This window comes from Aulonocara stuartgranti (genome assembly GCF_965226115.1).
Source record: "Aulonocara stuartgranti genome assembly, chromosome: 13".
Classification (NCBI taxonomy): domain Eukaryota; kingdom Metazoa; phylum Chordata; class Actinopteri; order Cichliformes; family Cichlidae; genus Aulonocara; species Aulonocara stuartgranti.
In genome coordinates, this window is record NC_138949.1 from 16288700 (window position 1) to 16306870 (window position 18171).

At 43.7% G+C, this 18171-nt stretch overlaps 2 protein-coding genes across 7 annotated transcripts in view; both read right to left on the reverse strand.

Annotated features, from left to right (window-relative positions):
- LOC309720677 (uncharacterized protein) overlaps window positions 1-18171 on the reverse strand; it is a 97514-nt gene that overhangs the window by 14022 nt on the left and 65321 nt on the right. The window lies entirely within an intron of this gene.
- Window positions 4366-18171, reverse strand: part of hcrtr2 (hypocretin (orexin) receptor 2) — a 38335-nt gene continuing 24529 nt past the window's right edge. For 2 of the 3 annotated variants that reach the window (XM_082556361.1, XM_082556363.1), the window contains exons 2-7: window positions 9887-10065; window positions 7962-8205; window positions 6348-6463; window positions 6031-6251; window positions 5752-5873; window positions 4366-5482 (exon numbers count right to left, since the gene is read on the reverse strand). In XM_082556361.1, the coding sequence (XP_082412487.1) occupies window positions 5313-5482; window positions 5752-5873; window positions 6031-6251; window positions 6348-6463; window positions 7962-8205; window positions 9887-10065 (1052 nt within the window). In that variant the 3' untranslated portion in view covers window positions 4366-5312. The remainder of the gene's footprint in view (window positions 5483-5751; window positions 5874-6030; window positions 6252-6347; window positions 6464-7961; window positions 8206-9886; window positions 10066-18171) is intronic. The other variant, XM_082556362.1, reaches the window with a different exon arrangement.

Here is an 18171-nt window from a genome sequence, read left to right on the forward strand (position 1 = left end):
CCTAACTTTCAGCACTACTTCTTAGCCAACAGGCTTCAGTTTATCTCAGGATGGCTAAAACACACCCTCTTAGATGAACCTTGGCTAGATGTAGAACAAGCACTCTGCAATAATCTAGAGATCTCAGACCTACCATTTATCAGCTCAAACATCCAACGACATGAATGCTTTAAAAGCATCAACATCAGCTCTTCTCTGACAGCATGGTGGGAGTTTCTAAAATTGACGGCGTCTTCATTAATCCCATGCAAACGTACACCTATCTGGAACAACCCTGACATATTACAAAACAATAATATGATAAACTTTCCAGATTGGAGTGATAAAGGAATCAAATATTTAGAACATATACTAGAAGGAACAGAATTTATTTCATTTGACGGACTAGTTACACAATATGGGATCAACAAGAAAAGATTTTTAGAATATCAACAAATTAAATCCATAGTAAAAAAGAAATTTAAACCGGGTCAAGTTGAACTACAAACACCACCAAGTGTGGTTCAATTTCTTACTCTTAAACCCCCCAAATTACTATCCAAAATATACAGAATGCTTTCTAAAACAGATGAATCAATATCACTTCCTATTGCAAAATGGGAAGCGGATTTATCAGTTAACTTAGACCTAAACTTCTGGTCTCAGATTTGCTTAAAAACCTTTCATCTAATTAGAAATCCCAGTCTTCAATTAATTCAATACAAAATATTACATAGAGTACACTATACAGGTCATCGGATGTTCAAGATGGGCTTTACGTCTACCAACAACTGCTCACACTGCCAAACCAATTCACCGGACAATTATATCCACGCTCTTTGGTTCTGTCCACCAGTTCAGAAGTTTTGGCGCGAGATATGTGAAGACTTATCGAAGTGTCTGAAATGTAACATTCCAACTTCCCCCTTAGTGTGTTTGTTGGGCAGCTTAGATAATGTCACTTCAGAAAAGAATATCGCCCATATGGTTTTCACTGCCCTATGCATAGCCAAGAAAACAGTCCTCATGAACTGGAAAAATAAAAATAATCTTAATTCTAACCAATATAGAAATTATCTATTAGATTACATTAGTCTTGATACAGCCTCTGCCACCACATCAGATCAATTGCTCTGGGCTCCTTTGATCAGCTCCATCACCTAGTGGGGGTGGGGGGTCATAGTTTGGTCCCGCCTTCACTGTTGTGATTGGTGTGGGGGTAGGGACAGGCTTAGGGCGTCGGGGGGTTCCCCGGAGGCATCTTCCTTGGGGGGCTCAACCCCGGAGTAGCGGTCATGTCCGGTTAGGGGCTCTATTGGCTCTCCGGTGACTGTTTCCTCGCGGCTGCGTGCAGCGGGGCTAGGGGAGGGTCTGTGCTGACGGACGTGGGTTACTGACCTGGTAGCCTGGCTGGCCCTGGGTGGGTCCGGGATGGGCGTGAGGTTCTGGGGGCGCTCCGTCTCTGGGCTGGGACCCGGACTGGGCCTCGGGGGCTTGGGTCCTGGTTGGTGTGTTGCCGGGGTTGTGGGCGGGTGGGTGCATGGGGGCCCAGCCCTGGAGCAGGGTGCCGCCGGTGCGTCGAGCCACCTGGGGGGCTCTTCAACTGGTGGGGGAGATTGTCACATCTTGCAGGAGCTTTCCTCTCCTCAGGAGCTCCCTCTGCAGGAGGGGGAGATACAGGAGAGGTGGAGGAAGATCTCAGCCTGGGTGTTTATTGTCTTATGTAGTCTGGAAGATGAGTGGATGGTGGGGTGGGTGCAGTTTTCTCTGTGGTGGGGTTGGGTGGACTGTCCCGGGCTCTGTGGGGCCGGGCGGCGCTGCTGCACTGGGCCCGGTCTGGATGGGCCTGGGCCCCCTTTCCCTGGCGGGTCGCGGAGTATGGGGGTGCCTACTGGGGTCAGCGGGAGAGCTGGCCCCAGGGAGGGGTCACTTGCCCCTCCCTTCCTTCCCTCCCCATCTCCAGCTGCCTCCCTCTTCCCGCTCCACCACAACCACCCACACATGCAGGGCCTTGGAGTAGGGGTATGTCACCAGGGTGCAGAGGAGGCTACCCCCCCTCTGTCCCCTTCTGGCTGCCTCTGCCTCAATTTTATCCCACAACTTAGACATTCACATTACTCACACTCTCATTACACATACATATAGGATCTTGGGGGTGGGCACGATACACGGAGTCCAAAGTACCATCAGGGTGTACACCCCACCCCTGGCATCGTTGCCCACCTCTCAATTTTGAATACACGTAGACATTGAGGGCTAGCAGGAGGGACCATGCGCTTACCTGCTGCTCTCTGGCAGGTAGCTCCATGCCCTCCTGGGTTTTAAATGCACCTTAGAACACACATGCATCAACATTACAATGAGCGGGTGGAGGGAGGTTTGGAGTCTTCTCTCACCCCCGTTCTCTGCGACCTGCTGGAGCAGGGGGGCTAGGAGGAGGAGTTGGCCGTCCGACTGCGGTCTGGAGTGTGGAGCCTTCCTGCTGCTGCGGAGTCGGGGCGGTCTGCCTCCCCCCACCGCAGGGAAAAGGGAAACACCACCTGGGTCTGGGTGCAGTTCCCCCCTCCAGGGGCGAGGGCACCTAGACCCGGTTTGTAGAGTACGCTTGGGGAGTGTGATCGTGTGTACAACGTCTCTTTACGTCTGTCTCCACGTTGGTTGAGTGTGGAGTAAGTGCATATGAGAGCATGAGGGTGGGAATGGATGTTTGTATATGTGTGTGCCTGTATGTCTGTGTCTATATGTCAGGTTGGGTGTCAGGCGCCACCTCTCTGGGGACATCTCAGGCCCTCCAAGGTTTGGAGGCCTATCTCCCCCTACCACCACTTCCCCTGCCAGTGGCGGACCCCCTCAGACATCGGTGCGTTGGTGGTTCTTTGTGTCCGGGGATGGGCGTCCAGGTACACACCGGCTCACTCCTTGGCGGCCGCTTATCGGGGCCTGGAGCCTGGGGCTCGCTCGGGCCACTTCGGAGGTGGGGTGCCCCCGGCCTCTCGGCCTGGGGCTCGGTCACTCAGGCGCAGCTGGCTGCCGGCGGAGCTCACGGGCGCGTCACTGCAACTCCCCCTGGCTTCTGCTCCGCGGCTTCTGAGTGAGCCCTCATCTGGGACTCTCCTCAGCTCTTTCCGGGACAGTGGCGCAGCTGCCCCTCTGTTGGTCTTCCTTGGTCTCTTGTGTTCTGGGGGCCTCTGGATGTCTGGAGTTTTGATCTCCTCCACACCTGCTTCACACCCTGGAGGACGGGGCTGTGGCCCCCCCACACCCTCTAGCAGATTATTACATGAAGGAACCTTTTAAAAAAACAAAAAACAAGCGCGTCCATGCTCACAGGTGTACACACGGGTGATCACACCCACAAACTACACCCTTTTTGGCTTCTACCTCAAAGCACACTGTGTTCTGTTGATCTTATGTGCTGCACAATAATGTTTAACATTTAGTATTTACTGTCATATTCCCATATATCATTGTGATGTTGTTTATTCTATTACTCTTGTTCTCTTCTGCTTGCTTTTTTTCTTTCTCAGCAGGTGACCCAGGTGATTGATATATGCATTTTTTTTCTCTGCCCGTTCTGTTGGTTTTTGTCTTTTGCCCTTCTCCCCCGTCCCTCTTCTCAGCTGTTTCTCTTTCCCTCTTTCTTTCTCCCCTTCTTTCCCCCAGTCAAGTCTGTCCCGTATTCAGTAAGTGAAAATAAAATAAACAATAAAAGGTGAATCAAATGGACCATTACGGCAAGGCTGGGATGGTCAGTTTGGTAAAGTAAATTCGTTGGGCATCTTTCTTTGCCTTTAGACAACAATTCTGATGGCAAAAGAGCCAAACGGGACAGGCCAAAAAAAAAAAAAAAAAAAAAAAAAAGGATGCTCTCGATGGTGCAGGAGTAGAAGTTCTTGAGCACCTTCAGTGGCAGATGGAAGTCTCTAAGTCTTCTGAGGAAGAAGAGATGCTGACGGGCTTTCTTAACCAGGGTATTGATGTGACAAGACCATGACAGGTCCTGAGTGATGTGGACACCCAGGTATCGGAAACTGTCCACTCTCTCCACTGGCGTGCCACTGATGATGAGGGGCTTGTAATTCCTCGCCTGCTTTGTAGTGAAGTCCACGATCAGCTCCTTAGTCTTGCTGACGTTTAGGAGGAGGTTATTCTCCTGGCACCAGGTCTCCAGGTTCCTAATCTCCTCCAGGTAGGCCGTCTCGATGTTGTCAGAGATCAGGCCCACAACAACAGTGTCGTCAGCAAACTTGACAATGTTGGTGGTGTCTGATGTGGCTACACAGTCATAAGTGTACAGTGAGTACAGCAGGGGGCTTAAAACACAGCCCTGAGATGCTCCAGTGCTGAGTGAGATGGAGGGGGAGACTTGTTTTCCCACCCTCACTGATTGGGGTTTGTCTGTGAGGAAGTTGAGGACCCACTGACGCAGTGATAGTTTTTTCATCTGTGCAAACAGTTTCAAGTCTTGCCATAATTCACTTTTTTCTGACCCAGTAATAACTTAAAACAGCAGATAATTAAGTAATAACAGATAATCAGCAAAATATGTGGGCAACACAGTTATTATTCATACATGCTTGCAGACTACTGCCACAAAAGAAAATGGAAAGCACATCCAGGACATGTTTCTTGTTTTTACATTTAGCATCAGTATAAAAAACAACCCACCATAGAGTCGCCTGTAAAAGTGACTGTGAGCAGCTCTTACCCACAGCCGAAAAATTCAACCACAATGATTATTTTGTAACGTATATTTTGCTGGAAAATGTCCGCTTTGCTGATGCTATCCAAACACAAACCTGGAGTGTTTCAAATGAAAGAAACAGGCTTCACATTGCGGTCCCGTTCATGCAGGGGTCACATTGAATATTCTGTACTTTGATGAATTGAGCTGGCTTCATTAACATACTCAGTGCACAGGAACATACATTTCTGGGCATTTACACTGAGGACTTGAGATGAACATGTGACCGACTGCACCTTTAAAGCTTCAAATCCCTTAAACCAGTTATATCAAAGGTGATGCTACTACTTAATTAGACGTAATTAGACAAACCAAAACAAAAATACATACAAAATTTACAGAAACTACACATGAAAGAGAGATATAAAACACTGAACATTACAAACCGTGTCTTTCATAATTAATCAACATTTTCTTGCATAACAGAAGAGAGAAAGTCTGTCCTTTTCAAATCAACCAAACAGAAAACATTAAATACAATTCTTTTCCCTTTAAATGTCATCCAAAAATAATGAGATCTGCACATTATCACATGTCTAACTTAAAGATCAACGTGTCCTTCAGGTGCCCCAGCTGGAATATAAGACGACTACACCATCTGATCTGATATGCGTGACACATTGTCCACATTGTGAACTTGAGTGGAGAGGGATTTTCGACTGTCTGTACGCGTTCTGGTCCTTATCCTCCTCGTTTCATTTTCATGCTGGCCACAACAATGACAAGAAAAGGCTGATTTGAACTCCTCGCGGAACTTCCCTTAAGAAAAAAACGACAACAAAATCTTTATAAAGTCCACCTTCTTTAAAAACCATCTACAAGCTTGCATTAAAAATAGCTTAAATTTTTTTGTAAAATCATTCTAAGAGCTTTTTTTTCATAAATGCATGAATTAAAAACTTGCTGCTTTCTCAGAATTAACTTCTGTTTTCAGGTTATTAGCAGATAAAGCTGTGAATTGTGTTGTTGTTGCCAGTTTGTTCACTAGAGGGCAGTAATGAATCCTTAGAGGAGAGTTCAAAACTTACCACTTAGGAAATTGTAGATGATTGGATTTGCAGCACTGTTGGCATATATGAGCCAGTGTGAGAAAGTAAACCACGCATACACTGTCTCTCTGTCGTTTGTCTTCTTAAATGTCCCAAAGACTCTGGAGGTAAAAAAATGATATCATTTTATTCATTCTTTTCTTTTTGCATGCATTTTAATCACAAACCTGTCAGGGGGAAAAACTATACAAAATATGGCTTATAGTAAGCTCTACTGTAGATCCGGGATGCAGCAGAGCTTCCTTGAGAGATTATTACCTTTTCATGACATTGAGCACACTGATTGGCAGGTAGCACAGGGCGAAAACAAAGAGCACCACCATCAGCATGCGAGCTGTCTTCCTCCGGGCTCTGACTTGTTTGATCTCAGCACAAACCGTGCTGGTTCTAACCCTCACCGACTCCCCCGGTCCTGGAGTTGGAGCTGAGCATTTGATAGACTTCCACTTCCTCTGCAGCACTGATGTGCTTCCAGGAATCTGTTGAATGAATACATTAAAGTGGATACACGCGCACATCAGACCCTGGAAGCCCATTGGGAAATTTATATTTATAGCAAATGGCAGAATACGCACCTGTTGACACCACAGCTTGTGACAAATCTGAATGTATGCCAAGACCATGAGACACAGTGGTGCGAAGTATGTGACAATGAAGAAACAGGTGTGGTACACCTTTGGGTAGATCTCAGCTGTTGAAGGATTTAAAAGGAAACACTTAACAATATTGTAGAGAAAACATGAGTAGTTACTTAGTAGTTAAAGACTAAAAAGCAGATAATGATGAGCGTCTAGAGAACAAACACGTCCACTGACCACTTTTTCATAAGCGGCTTATTATTAACTGAACCTTCTGCTGAGTGGCACAAACTAATAACTTAATGATTGAGAGCGGGTAAAGTTTAATGCTTTTTTTATATACTACATGTTCTGCAACACTACTCATAAAATTCCAAATTCAGGAGATTCCACAAATATAGTCAGTTTCCCCTTTAAGTTTCCCCCAGTTTACCATGTGGCTGGTATTTTTGTTTCCTGAAAAGCCTGACAACTTTCACCTTGGGGCCATTTGCCAGTGCAGACATCCAGCAAACATCCACTTTTTTGCCAAGCAGACCTGCCTCTTAGTCAGCCAAATAGCTGCTTTCAAAACAAGAATCTTCAGCGTCCAAACCCAAAGGTGGCACAATAAGTAAGGGGTTCAACTTCTTGCTCATAATTATTCTTCTGTTGACAGAGCACTGTGAATTCATGCCACAATATCAGACAACCTGAACTGTGGTGCATACCACTGTGTCATCCTGCCATCTTGCATCAGCACACGGAAGAATTCCTCAGTCATATTTATCATTTTATCTTGTTTTTTAACTACTTTGATAACTTTTTAGAATGAAAATGAAGTTGAGGGGTTGCCGTGTCGACATGCTACAGGAAATCAAGTTTTGCACAAACGTTTCAAGAAAAAACAGCATCTGTGAAAGGTTGTTGGAGTGCTGCTGAAGGCGACGAAATTAGAGGTGAGTTAGGCCAAATGCAAATTTGATAAGGCTGTTGATTGTTTTCATGGGCGGAGTCTCTGAACTTTGTGTTCCGTCCTTGTATAGTTCTTCGATCAGAGTCATTCATGAGATACTGACTGACTGCCATTTAAATATCTAGTCATTACTGATTCATTTACCTCTCATCAACTTCTGACATTTTGGTTTACTTTATGTAACAAAAAACACAATTTTCCTCTTATTACTGCTCTGCCTGTCAGTCTTGCACTGCACGCTTTCAATGATGACTGCAAGCTTATTAAAGAAAGCAATCTACGTTTCAAAGGTAGTCATTAAAGGTACCCATCATTACTGTAATATAATGAATGTGAGTAGATGGAAAGCTTCCTCTCTTTGTAAGGTTTTCCTCTTTTGACTTCTTCAATCACAGAGGCACCCTGAGCGACTTCATCTGAGCAAAGCAAAATCCACCCATCCCGCTTAGGTGCTCACGCTTTATGGATAAAAAGTGGTATGACATGTGATCAACCCATCTATACGGGGGGTGGAAAAGCCCAATAAATGTCACTGCAGTTGTTGTTTAAGTAATTTAGTGAGTCATTCAGTTAAAGTTGAAACTGTGCTTCTAGCAGCGAGGGAGACATATATTTTCATAATGCGTTCATTTAGTTTGTGAACTGTGAAAACTAACCTCCCCAGTGCTCATCACACACCGTGAACAGACTGGTCTTATTTGTGAGTTCAGGCAGCAGGCTGCTACACTCCATCACGATGGCCTGGGGGATCATGATGATACACGACACAACCCAGATGACAACAATACTCTTGCGCGCCCTCTTGGCTGTACTCTTGAACAACAGTGGGTGACAGATCGCATACCAACGGTCCTGGGCGATGCAGCTCAGCGTTAGGACTGATACAGAAACAGAGATGGTCTGCGAAGAATGAAATAAAACTTTTAACTAGATACACAAAGATGTTCACCATTTAATATTGATACAGTTTGCAGTTGTTACAGAAAATACTAAATGCTCATGAGGAAAATAATTTCAGAACATACATTTGTAGACTTGAATCATAGATTGGCAAACACTGATGCATGGGACACCTCCTATGCTGGAGATGCTCTTATCTCTGTGTTGCAGATGAGTCTGTTCACTTCAGAGCAGCGGCACAAATTTCACGTGCAGGTTTAAAAGCAGTGGGTGGTCAATTTTTCTTGGAAATAAAAGGCGGAGATTCCTTGTTTTTGTAAAGGGTTAGCTTATGATGCCAGGCACATTAAAATAAATCTCGCTGCCTAATTTAAAATGTTCATTTAAACGATCTTAAAAAAGAAAGGAAAGATTGCACCTTAGGCAGAGCAGGGCACATCCTCATTGCCCTTCAACTGACAGAAAGTCAATTGTTCATTGAGTTTGGATGTTTTTGAGTTTGGATGCATCCTGGATGGTTACAGGTTAAGTATGCTGAATATGAAACATATGTAAACACTGAAACCAGTGAGAGAAACCTTGAGGGAAGTGAATCATTGTTTGCAAGACAACAGGAACCGTCTGTGACATTTAAATGCTTTGAAATGTATATTTTAAAAAGACGTTCCCACACACACAAAACAACCTGCTGCATTTAGGCCAAAACAGCATTTCCACCACACTGCTCATTGTAAATTGCAATGATCATTTTTCACTTGCTTGCACATTACACTGGGGAATCATGGATGGGTTTAATCCGGACACCAGCTGCAAGCTGAAATATGGACCCCCTTTTTAAAATATTATACAATGTGCTGCATTTGGCTTCTGTTGCACCCTGCTGTGAACCTATTCAAGGTATTATAGACCACCAGCATACAATGTAGAACAGTAGAATAGGAATCATACCAAAATGTTACATAAAATGAATCACCAAAGGGGAATTAGAGTTGATGCTCCTGGATTTAAAAAGAAAGCAGCGGGAGATGGCCCTCAAGCAAATACTGCAGCGCCAGTTTATGATACAAAGCTCAACAGTAAACGGGGTGAATGTCACTATGAAAACCTACAAAGAGATTGCTAATTAAAAGCCATGAGGTGCAGCATGTTTGCTAAACTAGCTCCTGACACACAAGAATTCACATTATGTTAGAATTTCTTTGCTTTACAGCTGCATCCCTGCAGAACATATAGTCAAAGCCGTGCCACCATGAGGCTAGAATTGACTTTGCTGTGCATAAACAATATAATATAACACAGTCTGTTAAGAGTATGAGACATATAATCTGTGCAGAGTAGTTTGGGACTTTGGTACATGCTCTCGATACATATCATTGTGATCAACAATATTAAATAAGATTGTCTTTTTTGCATACATATTGCCAGAGTGGTGCTAAAGCAGTGTTGCCTGAGGCATTAAATCACTTTAGAGTAACATCAAAGGTCTCACTCAGTGCACATCCTGGGGGATATGAAAAAGAGTTTTGTTTTTTTTTACCCTCATGAATACCATGAAGAAAAATGGTAGAATAATAGAAATATGGGTCTTGGCTTGCATCCACAGACCTTGTGAATTGTTTCTGAAAAGGTCAAAGATTCCAATATCCTGTTTGAAAAGCAGATGTCAGGGTTCAAGGCTTACCTGCAGATAAGGGACAATTTTGCACAGAGTGTTTCCAAAGAACCACGTCTCTGTGATGTCCACCACAAGACTCGCAGGCAGGCAGATGATGGTGACCAGCACATCAGCCAGGGAAAGATTCACTATGAAATAGTTTGTCACGGTGCGCATGTGACGGTTCTTCCATACTGCAAAACAAACTGAAAGTGATGCACAATCAAGGGTTGTCCAAAGAAAGGCAAACATTTATCACATCAGTGCATGTGAAATCTATTTGAGCCACCAGTGTCTTGATACTTTGTGTATGCTATCATACACAGAGTCTGAACTAAAATTTAACTGCAGCATTGTTTCATTTGACTAAATCAGGAAATAATTATAAAACTTTCAGACATTAAAAGACAAAAAAAGCTCATGTACAGTATTGTGCAAAAATCTTGAGACTCCTGTTTACTTGAGCCTTTCTTAAAATTTTGCCAGGAAAACAGCTGCAGTGATTTATTTAGTCATGTACAAAACATACATGGAATTACAGAATTCAAGGCAAAACACAGTTTGTACAATTCTAACAAGCTTTAAAGTGAATATTTGGTCACCTTTATCCTTTTACATGGATGTAGACACTCATTGTTGTGCCTCTCTCCTGACCTCCTCCGTACATGTTGACAACAATTTCAGTTAAAAAAATTCAGGTTTGGATTACTCCGTAAGACCTGTTGCCACTGACTTTCAATTTAGTTCTTACGTAAAATGGCATAGCAAAGCCTTTTCTCCCTGTTTCTCCCTCTTAATCTCCGTGGAGATTGAGATGATGGACTCATATACGTACCTGGGTGTTCAACTGACTAATAAATTGGACCGGACTAACAAGAGAAATGCAATCTTGGAAAGGACAGAGCAGGCAGTATCTGCTACAGAGACTTAGGTCTTTTGGATTGCAAGAAGAGTTCCTGAACTCCTCCTATGACTCAGTGGTGGAATCTGACATCTTTTTTGTGTGTGTATGGTCTGCTGGGGCAGCAGTATGTCTTCTGGGGATAATAAAAACTGAACAGGCTGTTCAAGAAGACCAGCTCTGTTTTGGGACACCCTCCTGACCAGATGGAAGTATGGTGGTTAAACTGTCATCCCTTCTAGAGAACACATCCAATCTCATGCAGGTCGCTCTGACAGCACTGAGCATCTCCTTCAGTGACAGGTTGCTGCACCCACGGCGTGCCAAGCTGTTTTTCCTTCCATCTGCTGTCAGAGTCAACAGCAGTAAATGTATGACAGCAGTAATTGTACACATATGAACACACACATGCACACTCTGTGGTCTGTACATATTTCAAAGTTCAACACTCAATGCCTGCTATGCCACTATGAAGTATCCTGGTTTGCTGCTAGGCATCTAATCTTCTTCCACCCAATATTGTTTACATTTTCTTTTATTGCTTCCGTATAGCATTATCAGTTGTGCTGCATCTATTTATTTCTGCCACATCCACTTTGCTTTTTTAATAATGTGAATTTTCCTACCTGTTGGACTAATAAAGGGTATTTTATCTCATCTATCTTATCTTAAAAATGGCTTCTTGTCTCCCTGAGTCACAAAGTGAAGGTCTACAGTCTTTGACTACACATGTTTATTCCGTATGCAAAGCACCAATTTAAAACACTATAGAACACTTTTTCTTGCTTGTTACCCTGAAAACACTTCACTTCTTGAAAGCTCTTGTTTGAAGAACTCTGAAAGTTCAAGTTCATTATTTAGCATGTTAGCACTCCTCTTTCTGTCATACCCATTGCACAAAAAGTAAACAGTAAGTGACACGTAGAATGTGCCCAAGTGGAGTGAATAACCAAAACCAAAAACGTAGCCAAATTAGACTTCAGTAAACAGTAGAAGGCCCAGATGTATCCATTGGGTCCTGTTTCATGTCTTTACTGGATTTCTTCATATTTATTAAGGACACGACTTTCAGATACTGCTCATCTGCTGTAGATATTATTTTAGGTTTGCTATTTCTTCTTTTGTTCTATTTGGGAATCACCATGTTGGTGCAAAAACGCTATTCTCTCTTATCTCTGGGATTTTTCATAGACCCCACTTAATAGAGTTGCAGTAGGCACGTTTTTTCATGCTTGAATGACTCAATTGTTTGGTTTTTTTGGCTTAACAACCAAAAAAAAAAAAAAATTCCTCTAATAACGGCCATGTAGAGGCTAAACCTACATTTGAAGCCACTGAGGTGTTCGTTGGTGACGCGATGCCAATGTTATGCATGAAACTTCAGTCCAGTAACTCCAGCCGTATACTTATTTTGTCTTGTCCCATCTTTAATGCACTTCCATCAGTAGTTGTTGAACAGTTCTCTTTATCCAACGTCATTTATCACAACAACGCAGCGGTCACAAACTGTTTGCTTCTTTCGACCAACAACACCTGGCGCTAATTACATGTTTCTACAAAAGGTGACCCCTGGTGGCACACATGAGGTAACAACACAAAAAATGACTCCTACAGGTCAGGTTCAAGGACTGGACTGAAAATCAGTGAAAAGCGGTCCAAATGAGAAAAAAAAAGTCTAAAGAGCTGTCCTGTAAGAAACTAAAAAATTAAAAGAAAGTACCTTTGAAAGTAAAATATAAAGAAATGTGGGGTGGCTCAAGATATTTGCACAGTACTGTGGGTTCAAACATTGCCTTTTTTGTTTTCTTCATGCACAGCTGAAATCAGTGGTGTCACATGTCAAGGTAATAAAATTCATTCTCTCTTCTTTTCATGCCACATTAGTGCATAGTCACAGTATATTCTGTGTATCTGGGAGGCAGCTGTTGCTTCTGAAATAGCTTTTAGTATTCATTCCTGTGCAGGGAAATTATAACCTAGAAAATGAAAAGATTTGGAAGGTTGGTAGAGAAAAAATAATATCTCTGAAGTGGAAGAAATGCATTTTTTGTCACAAAATATATTTTTCCAGAAGGAAAGAAAACAAACAAAAACAAATTAGACAGCACTCCCAAAAGTAACAGTTTGAATCAGGGAATGCAAAGCACACATTTGCCAAAGGTTGTCTTACTCCTTTAATGATTCAAGGTGAGAGGCTTTCAAATGCAAATGAAGCTTTAATGTACACTTTTTTTAAACTTTAAAAGTCATTTCCCAAATGGATTGTGATTTATTCGACAACACGGTGACTGACAAATACGCAAAAAAACTCCCGCTGTAGCTTTGCCTTCCCTCATTTCATGTGCTGCCGTTCCAACATTTTGTTTCTAGCGAGGATAAGAATTATAGGTTAGATGGTATTGCCGCAGAGAATTGATTCACTCCAAGAAGAGCTCCTGGAAAAAGGCTGACAAGAAAATGCAACACTGCACAACTAAAAACAATAGAGCGGAAAATTACCTCACAGACAGAGACCAGGGTGGACGTCAGGTACAATCTACTATCTTTTAGTGACAGTATGTATCAGATTTATACCCCTACATGTTTCATAATATACACCAATGGGCCAAGACATTATATCCACTCACGGATAAAAGGGATGATGCTAAGATTTGGGATTTACGTGGACCAACTTTTGGAAAGACCACATGATGAAGGTTTTGATGACTGGCTTGGATCATTTCCAAATCACAGAGGTTTGCAGGGGTTTTCTGGTCAGCAACAGTGACTGCTGACCAACAACAAGGTGTTGGTGGATCTGCTAGATAAAAAATATGTTCAGAGGAACCTCCGTCTCACAACTTGAAGGACTTAAATGATCTGTTGCTAACATCTTGTTGCCAGATAGCATAGGGCAACTTCAGAGGGATGGCACACTGGCCTTTTTCACAGCAGACATTTTCAGTTGTCATAGCAGGAAAAGCACAGGTGCTGGTGTTAGTGATAACACATGACAAGCAAAATGTAGCAAACCGCTGAATTTACTTAATATGCATATGCTTTTTTCCGCTCTGACATGAAGATGTTACAGAAGCTTGTAATTTTGCATCAGAATGACCCTACAGGAGATGAGCAAAGTCTTCACTAGGCTTGGATTCACTTTAGAATGAATAAGAAACAGAAATTCCTCTTAGTACACTTTTCCATTAGCTCACACAAGTAAACATACCATAAATAATGAAAAAGAAAAAAGTTTTCCCCTCCTTAACAGCTGGAAACTTCCAATCAAAATCTCAATGCATACCCATGCAGATCAGACTGCAGCTTTCTGGCTCTTCAGTTTGCTCCTCAATCCATTCAGTACCCTGTAGCTTCAATTATGACTGTAAATGTGCTGTGATGGTGCAGACCTGGGGTGGATTATATAAGGAGGATAAAAGGTCTAGACTGTAACTGAACTACACACAACATCAAAGAGAAGATACAGTCAACTTAAATTATCTTCTTGTGCATATCTGATCAGTGCTTTGAATATGAAAAGTTGCTACAATGCTGTGAATAAATCAGAGGATCTAGAATAGAGTAATACTGATGTCAACACACGCGTTTGGTTTGACTGAATTAGTGTTTGATCTTTTTGCAGTGAAACACGCTGTTCAAATATAAACTAATATTCTCCTCCTTGCCCTTTGTTCTATTGTATGTTAACATGCAGTGTGAGCTACTGTTGGAGCATTCATAGCTTTTCTGCTGAGGGAAAGTTGTCTGTACGCTGCTTTTCTTTCTAATGCCTGCATCACTGACGACCATTGCATCACTGCAAAAAGTTAGACATTCAAACCAGAGAGAGGCCTTTCTCTGCGGAGTCTGCATGTTCTCCACGTGCCAACAGGAGATTCCTGTAGGAACTCTGGTTGCTCTCACTGTCAAAATCATGATAGGTAAATTCTCCTTCAAGCTCCTAGCCTGTTTGGCGCCCTGGGCGAACACTCCCTCTTCACACAACCCGATTCAAATCATGAATACATAATGGACTTGGATTTAAAACATTATAAATGAAATGTGCTCTATTTGGAAGGAGCAGCCCCCCCCCTCGACGGCTCGTGTATGAGACTTTAAATCATCAAACTGTAAATTTTAAATTGTTATTGATCCCTTTACCCCGAGTCCTAAAGTGTATATTTATTTTCTTACTCTTCTTATATATATTGTTTGTTTACTTGCACTGCTATAACTGGAGCTTTGTCGTCTCGTCTCTATATATACTGGACTGTATGTAGCGGAGATGACAACAAAGTTTACTTTGACTTCGGCAGCAAGCAGGCGCACCGAGGGCTTCGTGTATAGAATTTCGAAAAAACATCGGTGCAAATTATAAGTCTGTATCATAATGTCTGGTGTTTTCGTGTTTGTTGGTTTGTTTTTATTTTGTTTTACTTGGATGGTTATGATGGTTATCAAACGTTGCTCTGGCCGGTCAGAAAATCCCCCGCCGCCCTCTCCTCTCTGCGCCGCAAGCAGCAGGCGCACCTGCAAACGAAGGGCGCCCTTACTCCCAGCAAATGGGCGATAGAAAACACTACAGGCACTGTGTAAAACTGAAACAATACACTAAAGCTACTTTCAGCTGGCTCTTATTCATGAGGGGTTGCCACAGCGGGTAGCTCCGCATGTTTGATATGGGAGATTTTCTACACTGGCTGTCCTTCCTGACAAAACACACCTCCGGGGTATTTGTGTCTCCTCCTGAGATCGTTCTAGCGATTTTTCGCTTGTTAGGCAAATACGCAAACTACTTTACTTGCATTAAAGCTGCAATGCTGGGGATGAATTTATCTTCAATAATATGGAAAACAGAAGTATTAACATCCAATTTATATTTTCTTTAGCTTTATACTTTATATACCATGAACAGATTCAAGAAAGAGCCACACAGATCTTTAGAAGAAATGACCTCCTGTGACAGAAAACAGCAAGATTTTGCCTGTCCATATTCAATTAGTCTCTTACACATGTGCTATTCATTGATCAGTTAAATTATAAAAAAAAAAAAAAAAAAGCGAAACCCTATAAGGCCAGCGCTACAAGCATATAGTAATTTGATTAGCAACGTGCAGGGACAAGAGATGAAAGGAGAGCACATCTCTTCCACAAACAGCAGGAAATGAAGGAATCTTTGTAGTCATCTTTGTTCATCTGGTTGTTGACCTCTTTAATCAAATCCGTTTAAGTGTGGATTTCTTTCTCTGTCATTTTTCAGATACCGTCTGAAAGAAAATACAGTCTCAAAGTCATGTCATTTCGGATCAAATGCAAGCAAATCACAACAAAATTTAGGGAAGCTGCATAAAAGTCCATATCACGTGTCAGTCTATGTCAGGCAAAGTCACTTTGAATTGGCAGCGCCTGATATAAAAGCTTCAGTTAGATAAAAAAAAAAAAAAAAACCAGATTCAAACTTATCTGTATCTGGGTCTCTGTCTAATTTATATCTAATTAAAATCCATCTAGGTGCGGTGCACAGCAAACAATTTCATGCTCTTAAGCAAAGAAATTTATACTTACAATATGTTCTTCTACAAATGTTCACAGTGTAAACAAACTCAAAAGAGAGTGAAAAGCAGCCCTGATTACAGGCTCCATATTCTGAGAAATGATTTCTCCGATATTAAGGAAAAACATATGTCTGCTTATGTGTTGCTTTATTTTCATACATCTTTCCATTTTTATTCCCTCTTGTTCAGCCACACAAGGATTTGAATTGGGCTCATCAGGGAGACAGTGTCATGGTCCCTGTGCCTCACCAGCTGATTCTGTATTAGGCAACATGTTTTCTCTCTCTCTCTCTCTCCTGCCGGGGCGATGCTCATTATGGGCTCCCGCCCCTGGCCCACGCACCTGCTGCCGATCGGGATAATCACAAGGCCGATTTAAGACAGCAGCACTGTGTCACTCGTCGCTGGATCGTTGAGTTATCAGCGTCAGTCGCTCAGTAGATTGTAAATAAGGATCTGTGAGTTCGTTCCGTCTGTTCGCCTCTAACTATAATCTCTGTGTACAGATCTATCCCGGACCTTTCCCTGCCTGCCTGTCATCCCGTGGACGAGTGAGTGGATGGTGTTTCCCCAGTGTGGGGAGTGAAGAGAGAGAGCCTTTGGAGGACGTCAGATTCCCGTCTTTTCCCTCACATACCCCGGAACCCTGGACCCCCCTCCCCTCCCTCCAGCACTTTGTAAATAGCATCACCTGGTGTCGTTGTGTAAATAAAATCTGTAAATCCTGTAAGGAGTCCCGGTCTGCGCTTGAGTCCGTTAACTGAAACCTGACAGAACGATCCAGCCATCATGGACTCAGCAGGTCGGGACCCAGCCGCTCAGGACCCTGTCGCTCAGGCACTCATCGCTCAGGGAGCTGCTCTGGCTCGACATGAGCAAATGCTCGAGCGGCTCCACCACGAAATGGCGGCGCTTACGCAGGCGGTCGCTCGCTTAACACCTCTGGAGAGTGATCCCCGGCCGGCGGCTCCCGCCCCCCAGGAGCCTGCGCCTGCCGCTGCGAGCGCACCTCCGGCACCTCTGCCACCCTCGGACGGACCCCTGCCCACGCCGGAACCTTTTACGGGTGAGTCGGACAAGTGTGCTGGTTTTCTGGCTCAATGTACTCGTGTGTTCCGTGAGCAGCGGCGCTTCCATAACAACGACGGTGCCAAAATAACCTTTTTTGTCCAGTTGCTGCGGGACCGGGCTTTAAAGTGGACTCAGGTCGTGCTTAGCTCGGATCCCGGGATTGCCTATGCTGATTTCCTGTCTAAATTCCAGACTGTGTTCAATAAAGGCTCAGGCGCTGAAGTCGCCGCGCTTCGTCTGCTGAACTACAAACAAGGGAAGCGGAGCATGTCTGACTATTCTATTGATTTTTGGATTTTGGCTGAAGAGACAGGCTGGGGCCCGGAGGCCTTACGGAGTGCACTGCTCAATAATGTTCGTGAAGAGGTGAAAGATAAACTCATTATGCGAGATCTCCCCCACTCTCTTACCGAGTTAATGGCTTTATGTATCAAGGTGGATGACCGGCTGCGAGCTCGTCGTCTGCCGCGGCACTACAATTCCCAGGAAGCCACGGGGCAGTGGAGGGCTGGCTCCACCTCGGAGCCCAGCTCTTCCCGGCAGGCAGAGAGCACAGACGGAGGAGAGCAACCCATGCAGATTGGAGGCTCGCATCTCTCCGCCGCGGAACGCCAGCGCCGTATCTCTGCCGGTGAGTGCCTCTATTGCGGCCACAAGGGACATGTGGTCGCCTCTTGCCCATCTCGAGCAAAAGGTCGCGCCCACCAGTGACGGTAGGAGTGCTGGTGGGCGGTCTCAGCCAAGACAAATCTCCTCCACGGTTAATGCTGTCTGCCCAGCTCACGGTCAACACCAAAGGTCATGTT